General features: G+C 44.0%; 1 protein-coding gene across 1 annotated transcript in view; it reads right to left on the bottom strand.

Annotated features, from left to right (window-relative positions):
* Positions 1-24736, bottom strand: part of erp44 (endoplasmic reticulum protein 44) — a 128557-nt gene that overhangs the window by 4823 nt on the left and 98998 nt on the right. Inside the window, exons 6-10 of the mRNA XM_085988191.1 lie at positions 18074-18189; positions 10550-10607; positions 10227-10343; positions 8181-8292; positions 1115-1256 (exon numbers count right to left, since the gene is read on the bottom strand). Of these exons, the coding sequence (XP_085844317.1) occupies positions 1115-1256; positions 8181-8292; positions 10227-10343; positions 10550-10607; positions 18074-18189 (545 nt within the window). The remainder of the gene's footprint in view (positions 1-1114; positions 1257-8180; positions 8293-10226; positions 10344-10549; positions 10608-18073; positions 18190-24736) is intronic.

Raw genomic sequence — 24736 nt, 5'->3', positions numbered from 1 at the left:
GCTACAGTTACAGTAAGTTTTACACCATCCATCATGACCAAAGGTAAAGGAAGATCAACAAATCCACGTTCCAGCAGAAGTTAGTGGATAAAGATTGGGAGTCGGAAACCTGGTTATTTTTCCTATCCTGTGTCCAGGGACATTTGAAGCCATTTAAAGGACCCCACTAGCACCCTAACTGAGATCATGTAATATTACACAAGAGGGCTACATCTGGAACCCTCCTGATCATTCATAGCTCAGCACCATACCAAACAGTACATTTACTCCATTTTAGCAAAGGGCACACTGGAATATGACTAGAAAATCTCTTAAATATTTGGGCAGAAGACATTTGTTGGCCAATAATTCATGAATATTCACTATTTTTGTTCTACTGTACGATCAAAAGATGAGAATTATAAATTCTACTTGAGACAAATCGGTGTCAAATGCAATGTGTCAGTTTTTAAAAAATCACACATCAGCTTCCACCCACCAGCACACGGGCTTTATTTCAAGCAATATATTTTGCACGTGGGGAAATTCCACTCTACGGTTTAAGGAAACTTGTATATAAAAAACAAAGGAAGATTTCCTTTTTTTTTTCCAGTTAAAGCATTTGAGGCCAGAAAGTAATTTTAGATAAGAAATATATTATTGGTATATAAAACAAACAAACACTATCTTTTAATTCAACCACGTGTTTATTTTCATTGGTGAAACCTCAAATCTGTAATATACACTTCACATCTTAAAATATTTGCTTTACCTTTTTATATTTAAAACATGATTGAAGATATTTTGGTGGAAAGAGAAGGTTCAACAAATTTTGCAAAGTTAAGTCCTCTCTGAGCTACGACATAAAAAAGGGGTAGAATTTCTGTAGGGATTCTTCCACTTTACGGCAGGGAATTGGGAGAATCCCCACGGAAACTGCTGGAGAATGTGTTTTACAGAGGTGGCATAACTGGGATTTCAATATAGAAGGTAATATCACAATAGAGGATGCAATGCATCTACAGACACCAAGAGCACAAATACTCAAGATCTGCATGACACAGAAGCACCATTGAATTTTTTTCTTCAATATTCTCCAAATACAAACCGTTACAGAAGGAAAAGCTATACTTACTCTAAGTCTTTATAGTCTGGGAAGACATACATATGCCTAAAACTGTCAATGGCGATAACTGGGCAGTCTGCTGGTGTCTTCTGTATATGCAGGAGAGGATGACGAAACTTGTCACAGTCAGCATGCAGGAAGTTTATTGTACCTAGACAATTTATTCATGGGTTAACATCGTCACAATAAAAGCATGAGGTTCTTTCGCCTGAATGCAGCATAATAAACTGACACTGCATTTACATCTAGATGAAAAAAAGACATTTCTTCTTTCTTTCCCCAATCCCCTCCTGAATTGAGCTGGCTTTTCAAACATTCCGGAGAAAGCTTGCTTTTGTAGTATTGTAGTCACAGCTTTCAAATGGCAACAGTTAGGCCTAGAAATTGAGTTTTGGCGCAGCCAGGGCTTTAGCGCCGGAAGTTAGTGCCGGAGCTAAGTCGCGCTGGTCGGGCCCAAAATTCAATAATTCTGCGCCCAAACGGCTGCCGGCGCTGCTGAGAGGTGTTTGCGCCTGAAAACTGGCGCTACGTGCTGAATATCGGCGCTATTCCGGCGCTGCGGCGCCCGCTGCGGTGCGGCAGGTTCGGGAAGTGCAGGCCTCCTCCTTCCCTTAAGGAGGAGCTGCCTGCACCCGGCCGCGGCCCGCGAAAATCGTTCTAAAAATGAGCCCGGCACCTCGGACAAGTGCCGGGCTTGCTTCTGTTCCGGGGGGGGGGGGCGGGGGGAAGTCCGGGGAGGGAGCTGCGGCCAGGCGGCCGGCGGGAAAGCGGCCGGCCGCCGCGGGGCCTTTAATGCGCCGGCGCAAAGTCAGGTAAGACTCTGTTGCCAGAGTCTTAGTTGCGGCTGCCACGGGCGAGGCGGCCGCAACTGAATTTCGGCGCTGGGGCCCGTCGCCATGGCAACCGGGACGCTGCGCACACCGATGACGTCATCGGTGCCGGCGCAGCGCTACCGGTCTAGCGCGGCGGAAGGGCCCCAGGCAATTTCGGCGCCGGCGCCAATTGCAGCGCTAGGCCCTCTAGCGCCGCAAAAGCGGCGCTAAGGCAACTCAATTTCTAGGCCTTAGTCTCAGCTTCCTAGACCAGTGTTGTGTGTAAATACAGGCCTAGTTTCAAGCAATTACTACCCATTTAAGTTATGTTTACATAAGCCAAAAAATATATACAACCAAATCTACAGATTCATAAAATCTTCGATAAGTGTTTTTGTTGCATTAGATGTGTGTAGACAGATAATTCACAAGTCAATTATATTTACTGTACACTTAGTACACCGAGGATCAGGTTTAAAAAGTCTTGATTGAGCCAGCAACTACTCTGCGGCATATTGAAATAGCATTTATTAAAAATAAGTGAGGCTTATTACTTCACTATGCTTCTGCTACTGGGAGCTGTAAAACTGTTAGTTTGCATAAAGTCTTCCTTTGATAAAATATTATACATATTTCTGATAACTAATGGTGCAATGATTTCTCCACCACTCTGTAGGTATCTTACAGGCAAGGCAGTCACTAGCAGCTTTATTTTTTAGGTGGCGTCTTATAATGCAACTATTTTCCCACTTGAATAGCTCTGCTCAAAGGATTAATAAATACTTAAAACGGATATTCTTCAGATGTTAATTGTGGTTAATGGTCCATTTAACATTTTTATGATAGGGACTGACGGTTTACACTGGTAACACTGAAAATCTTCATGACCATTTATGATCATTGAACAACCGACACAAGTTCCAAGTATGCCTCAACAGCAATGGAACATTAAAAATTCTACCAGAAATAATGACGACGTCAATAAAAAATGTCAACTGCTTTGACAAACTGAAAACTGTATGACGGGAGGTTATTACATCTTGGTGCAGCACTGTGTCTGATCTCTAATACATTTGTGTCACTTGTGGCTTTGTGCAACCTACTGAATTAAAAACAGTTGAATTAGCTCGTGTGAAAGAGACTTCACAATTAGCTGCGTCACACCTAACCACGCACCCGCCACCTCCAAGCAGAGCTGTACATTGTTAGTCCCAAAAGCCAGCAGATTTTCACAATTTGTGATGAGAGTTAACTCTATAGTTCATGAGTAACCCAAAAGTTTAACAATATTGGCTGTAAAGTTATATTTCATATGTATGTATTGTATATAAGCAAGGATGTTGTAAATGGATTGTTGAAGGTCAATGCAGGCATATACAGTAGATAAAATTATATAACAAAATTACTTGCAACAAAGCATTGCATTCAACATATTTGAGGAATATGGTGTTACAGACATGAGAGTTTTAAACAGTGTGGTTACTAAACACCTGGTATCAAATATAGTGGACAAAAATCTCTCAAGGCCACTAATTTGGCTGTGAAGATAGCTCATTGTGTGGTAGCAGGTCTCTGATGCATGAAAATCTTCTTGAAGGTTGACCTGTTGGGGTATGATGTCACTGGCTCAATTTTCACTTGTAGACTTCAACTTGTTGAAAACAATGACCTCTAGAGTCAGTTTTCAACCCACGGCCAATATTTTGGATTTGGCTGGCACTTTCTATATGAATGATAGGAGCGGGGATGTGGAGAATATGGAGAAGTAAAGCATTTTAAAAAATAATAGGCATGTATAGGATAGAAAATGTTTTCTTAATTAATGTTAGAGGTTATTTGATTATGGGCCACATCACAGCCAAGCCACACAAATGTACATTCAACAACTTGCATTTATATAGCATCTTTAACAGAAAAATACCCAAGGTAGTTCATAGAGGTGTAATCAGGCAAAAAGAGACACGGAGCCAAAGTAAGATACATTAGGAGGAGCGACCAAAAGCTTGGTCAGAGGTGGGTTTTAAGGGGAGTCTTAAAGAAGAAGTGCGTGTGGGGGTGGGGGCTATAGAGAGAGAATTCCCAAGTGTGAAGCCTAGAAGGCTTAAGTTTGGGGGTTGCATAAAAGGCAGGACGCAGAGGTGGGGGTTGTAGAGCTGGAGGAAGTTCAAGAGATAGGGAGGGGCAAAGCCCAGAAGGGATTTAAATGCACAGACAGGCACAATGGGTGAATGGGACTTGATGCAGGATAGGATATGGCCTGCACAGATTTGGATGAACTAAAGTTTAGAGGGTGGAAGATGGAAGGGTGGCCAGGAGAGCATTGGAACAGTCGAGTCTGGAGGTGAAGGAATGGATAAGGGTTTCAGCGCAGATGGGCTGAGGCAGGGGCAGAAGTGAGCAATGTTACTGAGGTGGGAGTAGCTGTTTTCTGCGATGTAGAGTACACCGGATTAGGAGCTCAGCTCAGGAGTTGAATAGGATGCAGAGATTGCAAACTGTATGGTTCAGCATGAGACAATTTCTGGGACGGGGACGGAATCGGTGGCACAGGTATGGACATTGTTATGGGGCCGAAGACGATGGCTTCAGTCTTCTCAATGGAGAAAAGTGAGGCTAATCCATGACTGGACATTGGATAAGCAACCTGACATCGCTGGAGTGGTTGAGAGTAGTGGAGAGGTAGAGCTGGGTTTCATCACTGTATATGTGGAATGTGACCAGACATCTTTGGTTCACGTTGCCAAAGGGCAGTGTACAAATGAAGAGGAGGGGGCTAAGGCTAGAATTTTAGGGGATGCCAGAGATAACTGAGGGTGGGAAGAGAAGCCATTGGTGGAGATACTCTGGCTACGATTGAATAGGTCCTCCGACAACACCTCTCCTCCATTGTCCAGTTGGGTGGGACGACACTCTCCCGTTTCCAGCCCAACTATCAAGTCATAGCCAGAGAATCACCTGCAATGGCTTCTCGTCCCACTCCCACACCAACAAATAGCCAAAACCTCGGCCGGTTCCACATGTACGCTGATGACACCCAGCTCGACCTCACCACCACCTCTCGATCCATCCACTGCCTGTGATTTGTCACACTGCTTAATGAGCTGAAATTTCCTCCAATTATATATTGGGAAGACTGAAACCATTGTCTTCGATCCCTGCCACAAACTCAGTTTCCTAACCAATGACTCCGTCCCTCTCCTTGGCCACTGTCCGAGGCTGAACCAGACTGTTCACAACCTTGGCATCCTATTTAACCCTGAGCTGAGCTTCCGACCCCATATCCTCTCCATCACCAAGACCACCTACTTCCACCGTGGTAACATTACTCGACTCCACCCCGCTTTAGTTTATTCGCTGCCGAAACGCTCATCCATGCTTTTGTTACCTCTAGACTCGACTATTCCAATGCTCTACTGGCCAGCCTCCTACCTTGCCCCCTTCGTAAACTTGAGCTCATCCAAAACTCTGCTGCCTATATCCCAACATGCTCCAAGTACCGTTCACCCATCACCCCTGTGCTCACTGACCTACATTGGCTCCTGGTCCTGCAATGCCTCAATTTTAAAATTCTCATCCTTGTGTTCAAATCCCTTGCCCCTCCTCCAGCCCTAGAACCCTCAGAACTCTGCACTCCTCCAATTCTGGCCTCTCGCAGCCCCGGTTTTCTCTACCGTTGGCAGCTGTGCCTTCTGCTGCCAAGGCCCTAAGCTCTGGAATTCCCTCCTTAAACCTCTCCCTCCTATTTAAGACGCTCATAGAAACATAGAAGATAGGAGCAGGAGTAGGCCATTCGGCCCCTCGAGCCTGCTCTGCCATTCAATGCGATCATGGCTGATCATCCAAATTCAGTACCCGGTCCCTGCTTTCTCCCCATACTCCTTGATCCCTTTAGCCTTAAGAAATACATCCAACCCCTTCTTGAATATATTTAATGAATTGGCCTCTACTGTCTTGTGTGGTAGAGAATTCCACAGGTTCACCACTCTCTGGGTGAAGAAATTCCTCCTCATTTCTGTCCTAAATGGCTTACCCCTTATCCTTAGACTGTGACCCCTGGTTCTGGACTCCCCGACCATCGGGAACATCCTTCCTGCATCTAGTCTGTCTAGTCCTGTCAGAATTTTATAAGTTTCAATGAGATCCCCTCTCATTCCTCCAAACTCCAGCGAGTACTAGTCCAATCGTCCCAATCTCTCCTCATACGTCATTCCTGCCATCCCAGGCATCAGCCTGGTGAATCTTCGCTGAACTCCTTCCATGGCAAGAACATCCTTCCTCAGATAAGGCGACCAAAACTGCACACAATACTCAAGGTGTGGTCTCACCAAGGCCCTGCACAACTGCAGCAAGACATCCCTGTTCCTGTACTCAAACCCTCTCGCTATGAAGGCCAACATACCATTTGCCGCCTTAACTGCCTGCTGCACCTGCATGCTTACCTTCAGCGACTGGTGCACAAGGACACCCAGGTCTCGTTGCACTTCCCCTTTTCCCAATCTATTGCCATTCAGATAATAATCTGCCTTCCTGTTTTTGCCACCAAAGTGGATAACCTCGCATTTATCCACATTATAATGCATCTGCCATGCTTCTGCCCAATCATCCAACCTGTCCAAATCATCTTGTAGTTTCTCGGCATCCTCCTCACAGCACACACGCCCACCCAGCTCTGTCATATCTGCAAATTTGGAGATATTACATCTAATTCCCTTGTCTAGATCATTAATATATATTGTGAATAGCTGGGGTCCAAGGACCGATCCCTGCAGTACCCCACTAGTCACTGCCTGCCATTTGGAAAAAGACCCGTTTATTCCAACTCTTTTGCTTTCTGTCTGCCAACCAGTTCTCTATCCAAGTCAATACCTTGCCCCCAATTCCATGTGCCTTAACTTTACACACTAATCTCTTATGCGGGACCTTATCGAAAGCCTTCTGAAAGTCCAAATACACCACATCCACTGGTTCTCCCTTATCTATTTTACTAGTTACATCCTCAAAAAATTCCAGTAGATTAGTCGAGCACAATTTACCTTTTGTAAATCCATGTTGACTTTGTCCGATCCTGTCACTGTTTTCCAAGTGCTCTGCTATTACATTTTTTATAATGGACTCTTTAAAATGGCTCTTTAAAACCTACCTCTTTGACCAAGCTTTTGGTCACCTGTCCTAATATCTCCTTATATGGCTTGGTGTCAAATTTTGTTTGATAATCGCTGCTGTGAAGCATTTTGGGACATTGTTGTTGTAAGAGTGGAATCAAGCAAGGGCAATCTTATTGTACTGGACAATGGAGGAAAGGCATTGAGAAGGCTGGTTTGGTTGACCATGTCAACGGCTACAGCGAGGTCGAGGAAGGATAATGCACCATGGTCACTGGTTAGGGCCGTGTCGGTGCTGTAGCAGGGATGGAAGCCCAATTGGCGAGATTCAAATGTGGAGTTGCAGGACAGATGGGCTTGGATTTGGAAAGCGACAACAGGTTCAAGCACTTGAGTGGAGAGAGATGTTGGAGATGGTGTGGTAGTCTGCAAGGACAGAGGGTTGGAGAGTGGGTAAGTGAGGAGGAAGGTGCTGATGGTGAGTTTGAAAGATAGGGGGACAGTAGCAGAGGAGAGGTCACCATTTACAATGTCAGCTAGCTTCGTGGCCAGGAAGGGAAGTTGAGTGATGAACGCTTTAGTGGGAATGGGGTTAAGGGAGCAGGAGGTAGGACTCTGAACAAGATTGGAGAGGGCATAAGGGGAGACAAGAGAAACTAGAGAAAGACACGGGTTCAGGGCTAATTGGGAGAGCTTGGCTTAGTGGGCAAGCAGAAGTATAGGGAAGAAGCAGCAAAGGCAGCTGAATGGATGGTCTCAATCTTAAGTGACAAATTCCACGTGCTCCTCGCACTTGATATTGAGAGAGAGACGGTATTTAAGGTTGACTGAAGAAAAGCCACCTCGGGTTATCTTTGCTCTCTAGGATGATCACTTAAACAGATTATCTAGCCGTTTATCTTATTGTGGGACCTTGCTATGTGCAAATGAGCTGCCATGTTTCCTTACATTACAACAGTGGCTACATTTCAAAAGTACATAATTGGCTGTGAAGTGCTTTGAGACATTCGGACGTTGTGAAATGCTATATAAATGCACACTCTTGGGTAAAATGTATAAGTGATACAGATGGCTCACCTAATTAATCAAATACTTTTACATACCACAACTGATTGGTAGCTAAACAAGAAAACTAATGCATTGGCAGAGAAAAAAAATTACCTTTCTCACTGATCAACTGTCGTGCAGTTTCATGCTGGAATTTCTCCAAGCTTTCGGTGTCCTCTTTCAAGTGAAACAATATAAGGAATGGTAGCCCCTCTTCAGTTAGCTCCTAAAAAGTAAAGTAACTCCATTAAATACTTTAAGCAACCTATTTTGAATGATCAGTCTTCAAACACATTTTAGTTCAGTTGTATTTTGACAGCTATTAAACAAAAGATTTTTTAACGCAAATCTAGAGCAAAAAAAGGCCACTTGGTCATCAAAGCTCCTCCATCTAGTACCTGACCTGTCCCATTTTAGAATCCATCAGGAAACTAAGAATTTTTCTTTGGAGTCTGACGTGAAGAAATGTCAGCCCTTTCATTGGTACAGGCTATTCTTTTGTAATCTTGAAAGATATCATTGAACGGTAGAAGGCAGGAATGTACATTCAAATCCCTTGTGATGAGATTCCTAATTTGAGAGTGGAACTGCCCAAAGAGCAGGAAGGAAATGTGTTTTTTTTAAAAGTTAAGTCAACCTAGGCTACACTCATACAATCTCATGGCACGTTAGAGCTGCACTGATGCAGATGCGAAAGTAATCCACTTAACTGCCCATTCAACCAGGATTGGTGGCTTTCTGAGAGAGGTCAGAAGAGCAAGTTTAAAAATTGATAAACACATCCAGAATCAGTTGGCGAACATAATTTAGCAATATTTTCAGTTATCTCTGGGTGTTGTTTTCAAATTACAATTATTTAAGGGGAAAAACAGACTCAGAGGTACAGATTGCTAGGGTTAAGCAATGTACTCTAAGGCAGGGATTCTCAATCATTTTGCTTCTGAGGCCCACCTCCCATGCTGTAAAAATTGCACAGACCCCCTGTAACAGAACACATTTTTTCTGTGTAAAAATTCCCCCAGCGTCACTCCTACTCACTATGTTACTGCTGCTGCTGCTATCTTGGCATTGCAGAAAATACGGGTCCCCACGACCATCCCATTCCCTCTTTCCCTCCACATGAGCCCCAATCCTCCCTCTTTTCCGCCTCAACCCCCACTCCCTCACCGACTGTTCCCGGCACATCAGTTGGTCCCGGTTCTCTGGTTGGTCAGTCAAACAGCCTTTCCCCCCCATCTCCAATATTTTTATAACTGATAAGCAAAAGTGTACAATGAAAATGAAAAAAAAAAATATATTTTTTTAAGGCTATGATTTTTCTCCCAAATTGCTGGCAGCAGTATCCAGATTAATGTTTTATTCCTGGCGACTCCAGGACACTCCTGGAAGGTTGAAGTCCTAACTGGACCCCAGCATTGGGTGTGAACAATCAGGTCTGCCTGTCATGCCCTCTTTGGTAGATCAAGACTGCCAACACTATGGTATAGGCTCGCAGGTGAAGAATGAATGAAGTTAGGCACCAAAGGGCAGCTAGCACCCTTGTAACTATACTATAGTGTGACTCAACACGCTTGCTAAAATCTATCGGCTAGCTGGGAGTTTCTGATATTGCGCAGAATTAGTTAAGGGTGCAGTCGGATGCTTTTGGTCGTGAGTCTAGATGTCAAATTGGTTGGACACGTAGTGGTTCCGGCGGCGCTCTGCCAGTTGTACTGAAACTGTTCGGCCTGTAGGCCAGTCCGCCCGTATATCCAGTGGGACCTGGTGAGAGGAGAGTGGAGGACGGAGAGCTTGAGCCAGGGGATCTGCGAGCAGCGACTGTCGTCTCTCTCCCTTCTCAGCGAGCGGGGGCCTGGGCTCAGTGGCAGCTGCCCCCGTCATCGCAGAGACATTCGAGAGGAGGGAAAACAAAAGTCCGTGTCGGTGTTGGAGCTGCCAGTTTGCTCAGCTTGATCCCACCTTTATGCGACGGTGTATTTTTTTTTTTTTTTAATCCCGGAGGTTATTTATGGCGGACTGCCAGAAACCCTCTCATGGACCCCTAGGGGGCCGCGGACATTCGCTTGAGAATCCCTGCTCTAAGGAAATTTTTATGATATTTAATAAGAGCTCAATATTTTAAAAATATATATGATACATATACATTAAACTCATGCTTACCTCACCATTTTCAAAAGTGATTTCTCTAACCAGTGGAACACACTTATCTTGAGTCCAGGCAAAAGTCAGGTCAAAGTTGGTTAATGAACCCAAATACACCATGTCTGGACTATTCTCCTGCGGAATAGGATAAAATATACGCACGTGAAGTTGGAACCAAATAAAGTGGCATGTTGAAACATGCAACAGTTTCACAGCACTACGAGTTAATGCTACTGAATGATTGCCATGCTATTAAGAAAAACGAGTTATGAATTCTAAGTGGCAAACAGTAGGCTAAGTGGTTCGAGCAATTACTGACAAGGGGGGGGCTATGAACCTACCCCAAGTGGTTTGTAAATTACGTTGTCACCACTATACCTCTCCGGTTTTGCAACGTTCCTAAAAAAGGAAATAAAGCAATCAGGACACACATCACTCACATCAGTTTCAATGCCGTGCTACAAAATTATTCAGTAACAGCATATCTATTCTATAACAGAATTATCCACTGCAAGCCAGTGTGCAATCCATCTCTTTGACTATAAGAGGTCATAGACAGTCATGATTTAGTGGAACAAAAGTACTGGCAGGCAAATGGGTTAGTACTGCTGATCACAAATGAAATTAACATTTTATTTTTTGCTGAAACACAGGACACAGCACATAAGTCATTTTGATCTGTTCACCTATACATTGTGCAGAGGCGAGCCGAACCGAACATACCTACTGCTAGGTATTGGATACAACTTGAACTAGAACCTCACTCATAGAATTACATGTTTAGTCGCACGAATCATACGTGGTTTGGTTCTATATATAGAGAAAATATTAACTAATTGTCAAAAAAAGTCAGAGGGCAATCCGTGTTGAGAAACACTGAAAATAGATCATGAATAACCCCAGGATTTAGACTGCACATAAACTATGACAGTCTCAAAAACATGAATTATTCTTTTCCAAACTGCACTTTTCCTATTCATAAATGATACCATTTTACAGCACAGGAGGCCACCATTCACTCCATTGTCCAAAGCAAGTTATCCATTTACTTCTATTCCCCCACCCTTTCCCTATTCACTTTTACATTTTTCTTCTCCAAATATTTAACCACTTCCCTTTTAAAAGTTATTGGCCCAGAATCAGCGTTCGCCGTCATTTCGCCTATGAAACTGACCACAACTTCAGGATTTAGCACCTGTGCAGTGAATGTGGAAACCCAGAAGTTGTGGTCTGTCATTCACTACTCCCCCAGAGCTGGCAATCAGTGAAATCTCTCAAATCAGGAAAACTTGACCTCTTCTGCAGTAATTGCACTGTTAAATTCCCCACTAAAAGTTAGACTCAAAGGGATCAAGTGTAACTGGGTTTTTAACAGCATATTGACTGCTAAACAAATGTTAAGGGCCTGGAAAACTAACTTTAATTTTGTGTAGTGTCAAATTAAATTTTTTAAAATTATTAAAATGGATTAAGAAACTTAAGTTTGTTCATCTCTTTTCCCCGTGAGAGCCCCAATCTTTGTTTTGCTCTCTAACATTTTTAAAAAGTTTGAATTTTAAGAGCTTTCTCACTTCCTTGTTGGCTGAGAGAATATTCTGCGTTTTGATTGGCTGCTTAGACAGCGTGTTGACGTCACAGGAGCTCGCACTGTGGGATTCCCACTATACTTTGTTGATTTAAATTGCACGTTGAAAAACCCGAACTTCGACAAAGAGATCGTAAGATCTTTGTGGGAAGCTTACTTCAGGGCCAGCGGCGAACGCCTTTGCTTCACCGCTGACCGCAAATTCCGGGCCATTATGAATTCTGTTCATGAGTTTTTGGTAGGTCATTCCATGTCCCAACAACCCGCTGGATGCAAATATTTCTCCTAACTGTTTCATTCTTTTCACTTATGCCCTCTAGTTACTTACTGAACCAGTGGAAATAATTTTTCCTCATCAAATCTTCTCTATTTTGATCACCTCTATCAGATTGCCTTACTTTTTTGTTGATGTAAAAAGCCCAATTTTTGTAATCTATCCTCATAACTGAAGTCTCACATCCCTGGCATCATTTTAGTAAATCTCTCGTGCACCCCATCAAGGCCTTGAGATTCTTCCTAAAGTGATGGGGCCAAAACTTAACATAATACTCCAACAGCCTGATTAATGATTGTAGAGGTTTAGCATTACCTCATTGCCCCGATTTAGAAAACCAGGATCCTATATGCTATTTTCTTTTACAGCTTGATCAATTTGTCCTCTCAGAATTGTGCGTCTGAATCTCTAATTGTCTCGGCTCAACTCTTTTAAAAGGTTTTACTATTTAGCCTGCATGCTCTCTCCTTATTCTTCCTCAAAGAATTCTTTTAAACTTGTCAGACATGACTTGCCTTTTATATAAAACATGTTGGCTGCCCTTAATTAATTTATGTCTTTCTAGGTATTTTATCCTGTTGTATGGTTTCTAGAAGTTTACCCACTACCAGATTAGGCTGACTAATCTATAGATACCTGCTTTATCCCTTTTTGAACAGAGGTGTTACATTGACAACAACATTCTCTCTAAGCTACGCGGCCATTCAGCCGGTCCGGCGCAGCCAGGGACCAGCTTTTCCCATGTTAAATTTCCACGCATACGTGAAACTGTGAATGGGCCATGCAGCCCCTTAAAGGGGCCGCGCACCCAAAAAAAATTAGTGGGAACATTGATTGACAACCCTCTATATTTAAGAATGTTTGGAAGATTACAGTAGGAGCCTCTGCGGCTTCCTTTCGGACTTCACTCAGCATTCCATCAGGGCCCAATACCTTTCCCATGTTGAATTCCACCAGGTTTTTCAATACTTCCTTACTTATCGTTATTCGATCTAATTGCCTCCTCCTCCTGTACAACAACAACTTGCATTTATATAGCATCTTTTAAGTAGGAAAATGTCCTAAGGTGCTTCACAGAGGTTGTTAGAATATTTTAAGATGGTTTAAACTTAAAATAAAGTCAAGTATCCCAGCTCGCTTAACTTCAGACATTTTAGCAAGAGGGCGAATGTGAGTCATGTCTGTGTGTGAACAAAGGCAGTTTTGTAAGCAGAGTACAGTGCAGATTCACCAGAATAATAACAGGACTTAGAGGGTTAAATTATGAGGGTGGGTTGCATAAACCTGGCTTGTATTTCCCTCGAGTTCACAAGTTTGAGGGATTGGAAGAAAGATGACCATTACTAGTTGACCATTTTCCCATCAGACCCTCCCTGCATATGGCAAGTTAAAATGCCCTTGGGACCTGCTGGCTCTTGATGTACTAGCTGAGTATTGTTTGGGAACAGACTGTGCTTGTAGCTGCAAGAACCAGACACTTACAGATAACAGATGGTTAACAACAGGTTACGGTCGAGGACAAGGCCAATATGTAGGTAATTAGACCCTGGCTTATTGGGTATAATTATAGGGCTAGTGGTCAGTAGTAGTTAGAATTCTCAGGACGGTCGGAGGTCCACAGCCGAACAGACAGCCTACGGGAGTAGAGACCGATCACCTCGAGCCTAGGAACCAGGTTGTATTACTTGCTTGTCATTTAACGTCATCTTAAGGCAGTTGTATTATTACATAGTATTACATGGTACAACAGCACAGACAGGACATTTGGACCAACAGGTTCATACCGGCGTTTATGCTCCACACGAGCCTCCTCCCAACCCTTCTTCAACTGACCCCATCAACATATCCTTCGATTCCTTCCTCCCTCATGTGCCTATCTAGCTTCCCCTTAAATGTATCTATGTTATTTCCCTGTGGTAGCGAGTTCTACATTCTAATCACTCTCTGGGTAAAGAACTTTCTCCTGAATTGCCTATTGCATTTATTAATGACTATCTTATATTTATGGTCCCTAGTTCTGGTCTCCCCCACAAGTGGAAACATCTTCTCTACATCTACCCTATCAAACCCTTTCATAATCTTAAAGACCTCTATCAGGTCACTGCTCAGTTTTCTCTTTTCTAGAGAAAAGAGTCCCAGCCTGTTTAACCTTTCCAAAAAGAAAGACTTGCATTTATATAGCGTCTTTCACGACCTCAGGACGTCCCAAAGTGCTTTACAGCCAATGAAGTACTTTTTCCAAGTGTAGTCACTGTTGTAATGTAGGAAATGCGATAGCCAATTTGTGCACAGCAAGCTCCCACAACAGCAATGTGATAATGACCATATAATCTGTTTTTGTTATGTTGATTGAGGGATAAATATTGGCCAAGACACCAGGGATAACTCCCCTGCTCTTCTTCAAAATAGCGCCACGGGATCTTTTATGTCCACCCGAGAGAGCAGATGGGGCCTCGGTTTAACATCTCATCAGAAAGAGGACACCTCCGACAGTGCAACACTCTCAGGACTGCACTGCAGTGTCAGCCTAGATTTTTGTGCTCAAGTCTCTGGAGTGAGACTTGAACCCACAACCTTCTGACTCAGAGGTGAGAGTGCTACCCACAGAGCCACGGCTGACACGATTCCTGATGGATATAACCTCTCAGATCTGGGATCATCCTTGTAAATCTTTTTTGCACCTTCTCCAGTGCCTCTATATTCTTTTTATAATATGGAGACCAGAACTGTTCACAGTACTATAACAATGTTGTGAGTATATATGTGACCAAACTTTTCATTTCCACTACCACATTCTTCTCCGACAACCAAGGCTCATTTACTCCTTTAGGACTGCCCCTCCTACAGCACTGAAACAGCCCTAAGCAAAGTCTTGAACATCTCTAACTGTGATGCATTATCCCTCCTCACCTTCTCTGCAGCCTTTGACAGTCAGGCACATCATCCTCCTCCAACGACTCTCAGTTTTCTAGTTCAGTGGAACCATGCTTGCTTATTTTTGCTCTTACCTATCCAATTGTAGCCAGTGCATCTCTACCAATGGCCTTCCTTCCCACCCCACCATGGATCCATTCTTACCCCCTTCCTCATTTACACACTGCCCCTTTGTGGTATCATCCAGACACGAGGTCAGCTGCCACATGGAGGCTGATGACACAACTCTACCTCTCCACCAATGTTCTCATCCCCTCCACTGCCCGTTATATCAGATTGCTTGTTGACAATTCAGTCTAGGATGTGCTGCAATTTTCTTCAGCTAAACATTGGGTAGACTGAAGCCATTGTCATCGGTCCCCACCACAAACTCCATATCCTCGTCACAGACTCCATGTCCCTCCTCCCCACTGTCTCAAGCTAAACCAGGCCATAACCTCAGCACCCATTCCACCAAATTCAGCTTTGGACCCACCATCCTAATCCGATATTCTCTCCATCACAAAAGCCACTGAATTCCACCTCCATAACTGCCCACCTCAGCTAGTTAAAACCTTCATTCATGCCTTTGTCACCTTCGGGCTTAACTATTCCAATAATTTCCTGGCTAGCCTCTTATCCTCCACATACTTCAAATCATCCAAAAATCTGCTGCCCGCACCATTCCCACTACCCCTGCCCTTACTGACCTAGTCCACCAACGCCTCAAATTTAAAATTCTCATCCTTGTATTCAAATCTCTCCTTGCCTCTCCCCATCTGTGCAATCTCCTCCAGTGCTACAACCCCTCTCAAACACACTCTTCCTGATTCTTGTGCATCCCACCCCCCTTTGCCCCACCATTGGCAGCCGTGCCTTTAGCCGTCTTACCTCATGCTCTGGAATTTCCTCCCCAAACCCTTCTGCCTTTCCACCTCCCTCTACTTCTTTAAAAATTGTTCTTAAAACCCACCTTTTTGACCAAGCTTTTGGATATTGTTCTACAGTAAAGGCACAATAAAAATGCAAACTATAGTTGTCTTAGTTTCTCCAAATCCCTTTCATCAGATGCAGCTATAGAATAAGCTTCCAGTTCTAAGATACAAAATAATCTACCCTAGTTCTAGTCTCATCAGTTCTTGGTGCATCTAAGTAATCGGAAGCAAACAATCTCCAAAAGCGGATTGTTTAATAAAAAATTAAAATGCAATATTGAACTCAGGTTAAAATCTGAAGGTTTTAAATAGCATATACATGATTGGAAAGGCTCGCACAAGCCTTCCATAATGTGGCACTTCTTTGCATAGTACATTTAAAGTCCAACTTGCCTAGGTTCTGCCCATTTAGAGGCCAGTAAGTTGGTCAGCACCAAGCACAAAGCTGAAGCATGGGAGTGTGGAATATGTGACAAGCAGTCCCAGTGTCATACACATTTCCAGGCACAGTAGCACCCTGAAAACAAGTGCAGGAGCCCTAGTTGTATTCATCCAGTTACGCAGGACGGCAGTGAAAAAAACTAAGTGTATGACTTTTTTTTACTTAAGAGTATGCCATGTGTTTGGGGAAAGTCCATAAATATAAGTTGTGTGAATTAGTTCTGGAATAGTTTTTTTCCCCCCCACTTATTACAACATTATAAGATGTGCGGGTTAGGTTGATTGGCTATGATAAAATTGACCCTTAGTGTTAGGGGGATTAAATACGTGGGGTTACGGGGATAGGGTGGGATATGTGTTGGTGTAGGGGTTACGGGGATCGGGTGGGATATGTGTCGGTGCAGGCTCGATGGGCCGAAATGGCCTCTATCTGCACTGTGGGGTTTCTGTGATTTCTGTGAAGAGTGACTACACTTCAAAAAGTACTTCATTGGCTGTAAAGCGCTTTGAGATGTCCGGTGGTCGTGAAAGGCGCCATATAAATGCAAGTCTTTCTTTACGAGATACTACCTATATTAATGGCATAGAAAAGTTTCTAAAATATATCTAATACAAATAATGGCAGCGTTGTACTGACATGGAGACCACCTGTTGTACTGACTGAACCTGGGGAGAATATGAAGTGTTTTTTTTAAATAATGTCTCAGCATCTTTCATACCATGCTTGAGAGAGCATGATCCCTTAGGCATTGTTGTATGACATATGCTGTGGCAATTCCTAAGTAAATCCACATTGCACATTACAGGATTACATATTAAGCAAGTTATTTTCCTGACAAAAACAGTCTGATTTTTGTTCCTGATAAGTGTACAACAGCTGCAAACAACACTTAATTATCAGTTCTGGAAGAGAGTATTATTAGTTGTCATCAATCCCACTGTGTCCCTGTAAGGAGCTGATTAGTTTGAAGAGATGTAATTTTTCTTTTGAATCACTATTTATCCAAAGCCTGAAACTATATATCTTCTATTAATCCCAGTGCAAATAAACTTGTGCATTCAACTGCATGCTCTCTTTAAATAAGATATGGTCAAAGCGACATTGTTCACAACACATTCTGTAATTCATATTTGTCTGAATAATTTCTCAACAAAATATTTAGAATTTCACACAAAACAGACTGCTTAATTTAAACAATTTGGGGGAAGAATTTATCTATTTGCTATGTGTAGTGAAACCGTGAATACATTGTTATAAATTAATTAACAATTTTGTTACATAGTATGTATAAAGAATACCTTTCCCCTTTGTTGCTTTATGAACAAACCAAAATACACAATACTTCAGCACATTGGATCTTAAACCCTGTACCAAAGTTGCAGGATGCACGTTGCCATCGCAAAGCACCACAAATCAAGTTCAAAATCTCAGTCGTGCTACTGTGGTAGGGTGTTTCCCCTCAAAAAGTGGAGAGCAAGGGGGGTGGGGGAGGGGTGGAAATCAGAAACATACAGTACTCTGGCAAAGCTGTTCTCATGCACTCTTAGCAGTCAGTTACAGAGCAGCTCTAGCAGAGTCCTCGGGGCAGGTCACCTGCCCAGCCTCTAATACTAGGGAATATTGCATAGTCTAGGGAGATTAATAAATTCTTTATACCATCACTTCCCCCTCAAAAAAAAAAGCACAATTATTAGAACAAATTTAGCTCGCTCTTACCCAAATGCAGCCAGAAAGACACAATCATCCCGTAAAATATTGGACACTTTTTCAAAGACTCTGTAGTTGTCGGAATCTCTCTGCTCAAAAAATCCAATGAGGTTTCGCTTGCTGCGCTGTAAAATAACAGCCACATACAGGATTGTTCAACTGATACACTGCCTTTAAAATCATACAGATACCAGAAAATAGTTTTACAATCCTGTTCAGTACAAATTCCCCAAGTCAAAACAGATGTTTATTTTGTGAAATGACTAAAGCAGCAAAATGAATAGGAATGAGAGTTTAAATTCCCTCCAAAAAATTTCTAGGAAGCTTTTTTGTCTGAGAATATAAATCCCACATGCTTCTCCCCCAAACTCTGCACACCAATTGTGACTTGAGCAGGTAGGCAACTGCACTAGTGTTGCTCTGGGCCAGCCTTCAGCAGGTGCAAGAGAGCAGCCTGGGTTCGACTTCCTGCCTTTTCACTTGTTCTCACTTCAGCACCTGTCCGTAGAAACACGAGAGATCAGGAACTCAGCAGAACAGCTGATCAACTGCATCCCATCACTCTGTGGCACCGTGCCACTGTGCAGAACCACTTAATGATCAAAACCACACAAACCCACCAAGTGCCTTGTACCTGCAGTTAACAAGTAAATCACAAAGTAGGGATGAACTGTTGATCCTTGACATGTTCCATAATTACATAAACATCCTCAGGACAAATACCTTCCATTGTAAGTTGTGATTTATGAGTACCACCATAAAATCTATGCACTGTGATGAAGTAACAGTAACTTAAAGTTTTTCTACAGAGGAGTCTGTTCAGAGGACAATTCTAACATTGACCTCTGGTCACTTTGTAAGAAACACCTTGATGGATATTTGAAACCTCCTGACATATTAATGAAGTTATCAGGACAAAGTTGCATCATGACAAAAGATAGGCAGTCAGTGCAGTTTAAATACTGCTGCATCTCACTGGTCAGGTGCAGAAATGCTGGGGGCGGTGGGGGAAGGAGGGAGAGGGAGACAACAGGATTTTAATAAGCTGATTCTAGAGGGATTAACTGGCATGTCAGTTCTTAACTCTTCAGAATGCTTGCTTTTAATTCTTCTGTTTAGCAAGAGATGGTCATGGCTACAAGTGTCTCAAGCTCAAACATTCTGCAGTTGTAGTAAAATATTAAGTACCAAGCACTTTTCCCTATGGTTCAATTTTAAAACTTAAAGGCCTAGAGAGAAAGAGGTGAAATGGGGGGGGGGTGGTGGTGGAGAAAGAGGCGGAACGGGGTGGGGTACGGGAGGAGACATGCACCAATTAAAGCCAGCCTGCACGTCAAAGAGGAGGTGCATTCTGGCTGCAGCAGGTACTGGAAGTCATTGTAGAGGAGTGTGTGACCTACAGGAAGAATGAAGATGGCTCAACATGGCAGAGAGAGTGCTCCCAGATTTTCTGATGCAGCACTCGAGGCCCTAGTGCAGGTGCTGGACAGGAGGAAAGATGTCTTCTATCCACAGGGGGCCATGATGCCTTCCAGGCACATGCTGAGAAGGGAATAGCCATCGCTGTCAATGAAAAAGACTTGCATTTGTATAGTGCCTTTCACGACTACCAGACATCCAAAGCGCTTTACAGCCAATCAAGTACTTTTTGGAAGTGTAGTCACTGTTGTAATGTAGGAAACGCGGCAGCCAATTTGCGCACAGCAAGCTCCCACATACAGCAATGTGATAATGACCAGATAATCTGTTTTAATGAGGTTTATTGAGGGTTAAATATTAGCCAGGACACCGGGGATAACGCCCCTGCCCTTCTTCGAAATAGTGCCACGGAATCTTTTACGTCCACTTGAGCGCGCAGACGGGGCCTCGGTTTAATGTCTCATCCGAGAGACGGCACCTCCGATAGTGCAGCACTGCACTGGAGAGTCGGCCTAGATTTTTGTGCTCAAGTCTCGAGTGGAACTTGAACCCACAACCTTCTGACTCCGCAGCGAGGGTGATACCCACTGAGCCTCAGCTGACACAATGCAAGCAGTGTAGCCCAGAGAACCTGGATGCAGTGCAGGAAGAAGTTTAATGACCTCACACAGGTCAGTGAATTCATCTTCAAATGACATAGAAACATAGAAGATAGGAGCAGGAGTAGGCCATTCGGCCCTTCGAGCCTGCTCCGCCATTCAATGAGATCATGGCTGATCATCCAAATTCAGTACCCTGTCCCTGCCTTCTCCCCATATCCCTTGATCCCTTTAGCCTCACACCGCCACCTCCCAGTAATGTCTCCCCGATGTGAATCCCTCCGATCCCAGCACACAGGGACAGACTGTAAACCTCTTCCCGGTGTCAGGGAGATTCCTCTCGGTCCCGGTCAGTCTCACACTCTTCAGATCCTCAGCCACCTCGAGCTCTGGATTCGCTGTTTCCACATCCAGGGTCACAGAGACTGAATAGATGTCCCCATTGATTGGATTCCAAGGGGAGTCTGATGTTCCAATTTCCATATTCAAATCCAAGTCAAACTCGGTGACATTATCAAGGCAGCGAAGGAGATCGGTGGAATCATCCATCTCCTCCATCGTTTCAGTCATAGAGGCAGGCATCCCAGTCCTCTCTGGTCAGCAGGTTATCGGTGAAGAAGCGACTGTCCAGCTCGCTCACCAAACCCGCTGCCATGACGCCCTCGCTCCCCCCCGAGTGAATAATAAGAATCCAAAGTTTGAAATAAACCCCAGAGTATAAAACCAGACGGCGGCCGCCGTGAGCCGCTCCAATTGGCCGAGTCCAGAGCCCAGCACGGCATCACTGCCGCTCGACCCCATCATCTGCACCACTAGCCTCACACACTGCTCAATGCAGGTGTGCCTGCATGACCTAACCTCCCCCCATGCAGGAGACAGTGTTGGAGATAACTGGAGCAGCCATTGCTGAGCCTGTGGCCAGTGGCGGGGCTGAAACAATCCAAGATGACGGTATCCTCATACCTAATCCTCCTCCACACATCCCCCAATCACTTGATTTACAAGCTGCAGACGGTGTAAGCATGCACCCTCTTGCTGCCCCCACCTTCCCTCACTGCAACCCTACCCTTGCACTTTTCGCCTTTCAGATAGCCAAGAACTGCAACCTGGTCAGCCAGTGGTGGAGGTGCAGGAAGTGCAAGAAAGAAGTGATGCAGAAGACGCACTGTCACTCGATTTCACACTTGCAGCCACCAGCTCAGATACTGACACTCTTTAGAGGATAGCTTCGATGTGGAATCTGCACATGGAGACACACCGGGCACGAGTGGCCTGCAGCCAGGGCATGGGAAAGGGTAACGCAGGTGCCAGCTCCCCGGAGGGCATGGTCACACGAGTTCTGCTAAACAGAACTCAGATGAGAACAAAAGAAAGTTGATGGGTATGTACAATGAAGTGCTTGGTCCATTGGCAGGCCTGTCAGAAAGCCGGCGTGCAATGTTAAGGAGAATTGAGGAGTCTGGCACCAACCTGCACAGGGCTTTGTGCAGAGTTTGGAGCCCATTCTTTCCAGCATGGAAGTGATGGGCAACTCCATCAGCGCACTTGTAGACCCAACCATGATGCAGCATCTGATGGCCGAAGTCTCAGCTTCCAGTGCAGCACAAGCAGAAGCCACCCAACCTCAGTGCTGCAATGGAAGCTCAGACTGAAGTCATGCAAGCACAACTTGCTGCCACACAAGTACAGACTGCTGCCATCATGGCTGCGGTTACCAGTGTTTAAAGGGGCTTGCAGGGTGTCACGACAGTCCAGCAATCCGTCCTCTAACAGATTACTAGGATTGCTCAGGCGCCGCCCCGGGGGAGTGGCAGGGGCTCCGTGGAGCACGAACCTGCTGTCCTCGCTCAGAATGACAGCATTCATCCTCCCACCACTGCTACTCCGCCAGTGCCCTCGATGTTGCCAGTTAGCTCAGACTGCTGCCGCCCATGCCGAGGTGGTGTTGTCCACAGCCGGCCCTTCTAGACCCAGAGCTGCTCAAGGTCGTCCTGCAAGGCCATCTGCAGTCACTGCAGTCTTCCACCAGCCATGCTGCAGCCACTGGGATAGCATTATGACAGGCAAAGTCACACAGAAAAAAATGGTGGCTTTTATTGTAGCATTGTGGCCAAGACGACGCAGTGATGGTCAGTAACAGAGGGAAGGAAAGGTGTGGGATTGTTGGTGAATGAGGAATTGGGGTTCCATTCACTGGTACCGTAGTCGAATAAGTCCATCGCTGACAGCCCAGCCAGAAAGGGGCTGTTGTGCCTCCTTCCCCATCCTTGTTCCTTCTCCCCATCCTCTGTTCCTCCCTTTCCTGCTCCTCTCCCTTTCCTTCTCATTCTTCCGTCTCCCCCCGCTCCCATTCCTCCTCCCCTTTAGTAAAGTGCATTCTTCATATTGACAGCTTCTCAGAAAAGCCCTGACAATGACTTGTGTAGCTGTATATTCTATGGTTGGGGGGGGGGGGGGGGGGGGGTAACGTTTGGTGGGCTGCATCTTCCTCCAAATGTTGCCTGACTTTGCTCGACCTGTGCTGATCCTACCCCTCCATGATAATGACATAGAAGGGTATACCTGGCAGGAATACCATACTTGCTCCTGTGAAGCCATGATTGTAAGTAATGGGTGCTGGTGGGGGGGGTTCGCAGTGAAAGCAAAAATCAGCTAGTGGCAGATGCAGAGAGAAGCAAATCCAGGTCTGTGTAGGCAGAATGGCAAAAAAAAGTCAAATTGCTGCAAACGAGTTTCCCAGCTGCAGAAATCGCTAATGAGACTCTCTTCAGGCTCGGAAACTCCATGTCTGCCTGTTGCAGCTAATCCTGGCAACAGCTGTGCCTTATAGTTGTCAGTCTAAGTTAATGAGTGCATCGTCAGTATAAAAGCAGGAAACTCTGTGCTACAGCGCCACTGACCTTGATTATTATAAAAGCACAATAAAATTAACAGTACACTGACAGAACACAAGAAATAATTACTTAACTATATCTGAGGATCAACTTAAGTGTCTCATGCTATAGTGTGTAATATGTAAGTGTCCATGGAGCAGATGGTGCATTACTACAATGCTCAACACTATTTAACAAAAAAAATAATTTGCTAATCAGGAAATGGAACCAGACCAAGATGCCATGTCACAATTCACAACTAACTATATAGTTATAACAAAACACACCAAAAAGTGTTAACTCACTGATCTCCCTTACAGCAATGTCAAAAAGCTAGTAGTATAACACAATTTTAGAAAAGCTAGAGAATTTGAATAAATAAATATTTGCATACAGAGTAGTGATAATTGGGGACTTCAATTATCCTCAGAGAGACTGGGATAGTAATAGTGTAGAGGGAGGAATTCCTGAAATGTGTACAAGAGAACTTTCTTGATCAGTGTGTTTCCAGCCCAACGAGGAAGGAAGCAGTGCTGGATCTAGTTCTGGGGAATGAAGTGGGCAAGTGGAGCATGTTTCGGTGGGAGAGCATTTGGGGAACAGTGATCATAATAAGGCTTAGAACAGTTATGGAAAAAGACAAAGAATAATCAAGCGTAAAAATACTTAACTGGAGGAGGGCTAACTTCAGAGAGTCCAAAAAGGATCTGGTCCAGGTGGATTGGAATCAAAAATTGGTAGGCAATACAGAAATTGAATAATGGGAGGCCTTCAAAGAAGAGATGGTTTGAGTACATAGTGGACACATTCCCATGAGGGGGAAAGGAAGGGCATCCAAAGTTAGAGCTAACTAGATGGCTAAAGATATAGGGGTTAAAATGAGACAGAAAAAGGAGGCTTATGACAAATGTAAGGTTCATAATACAGTAGAGAACCAAGTTGAATATAGAAGGTACAGAGGAGATTAAAAAAAGGAATAAGAGGGGCAAAGCAAGCGTACAAGAATAGATTAGTGTCCAACATAAAAGGGAACCCAAAAGTCCTTTATAAACACAAATAGTAAAAAGGTAGTCAAAGGGTGGGGCTGATTTAAGACAAAATTGCATCTGTCTTCATGAGAGAAGAGGATGCTACCAATGTAGCAGTAGAGGAGGAGGCAGTAACGATATTGGATAGAATAAATAGATAGAGGTATTTGTTCATCCCTGTTTGGCATAAAAATAAAACAAAAAAGGTGACTCAACCGTGGCTAACAAGGGAAATTAGGGATAGCATAAGATCCAAGGAGAGGACATATAAATTGGCCAGAAAAAGCAGTAAACCTGAGGATTGGGAGCAGTTTAGGATTCAACAAAGGAGGACAAAGGGATTAATTAAGAGGGGGGAAATAGAGTATGAGAGTAAGCTTGCAGGGAACATAAAAACTGACTCTAAAAGCTTTTATAGATATGTGAAGAGAAAAAGATTGGTGAAGTCAAGCGTAGGTCCCTTGCAGTCAGAATCAGGGGAATTTATAATGGGGAACATTATAAATGTTCTGTCTTCACAAAGGAGGACACAAATAACCTCCCAGAGATGTCGAGGAACATAGGGTCTAATGAGAGGGAGGAACTGAAAGAAATCAGTATTTGTAGGGAAATGGTGTTAGGGAAATTGACGGGATTGAAGGCCGATAAATCCCCAGGGCCTGATAATCTACATCCTAGGGTACTTAAGGAAGTGGCCCTAGAAATAGTAGATGCATTGCTGGTCATCTTCCAAAATTCGATTGACTCTGGAAA

The sequence above is a fragment of the Somniosus microcephalus genome, chromosome 5 (genome assembly GCF_052327205.1).
Source record: "Somniosus microcephalus isolate GS21.2 chromosome 5, FLI_Smic_1.0, whole genome shotgun sequence".
NCBI lineage: Eukaryota > Metazoa > Chordata > Chondrichthyes > Squaliformes > Somniosidae > Somniosus > Somniosus microcephalus.
This window is presented reverse-complemented; position numbering and strand designations above follow the sequence as displayed.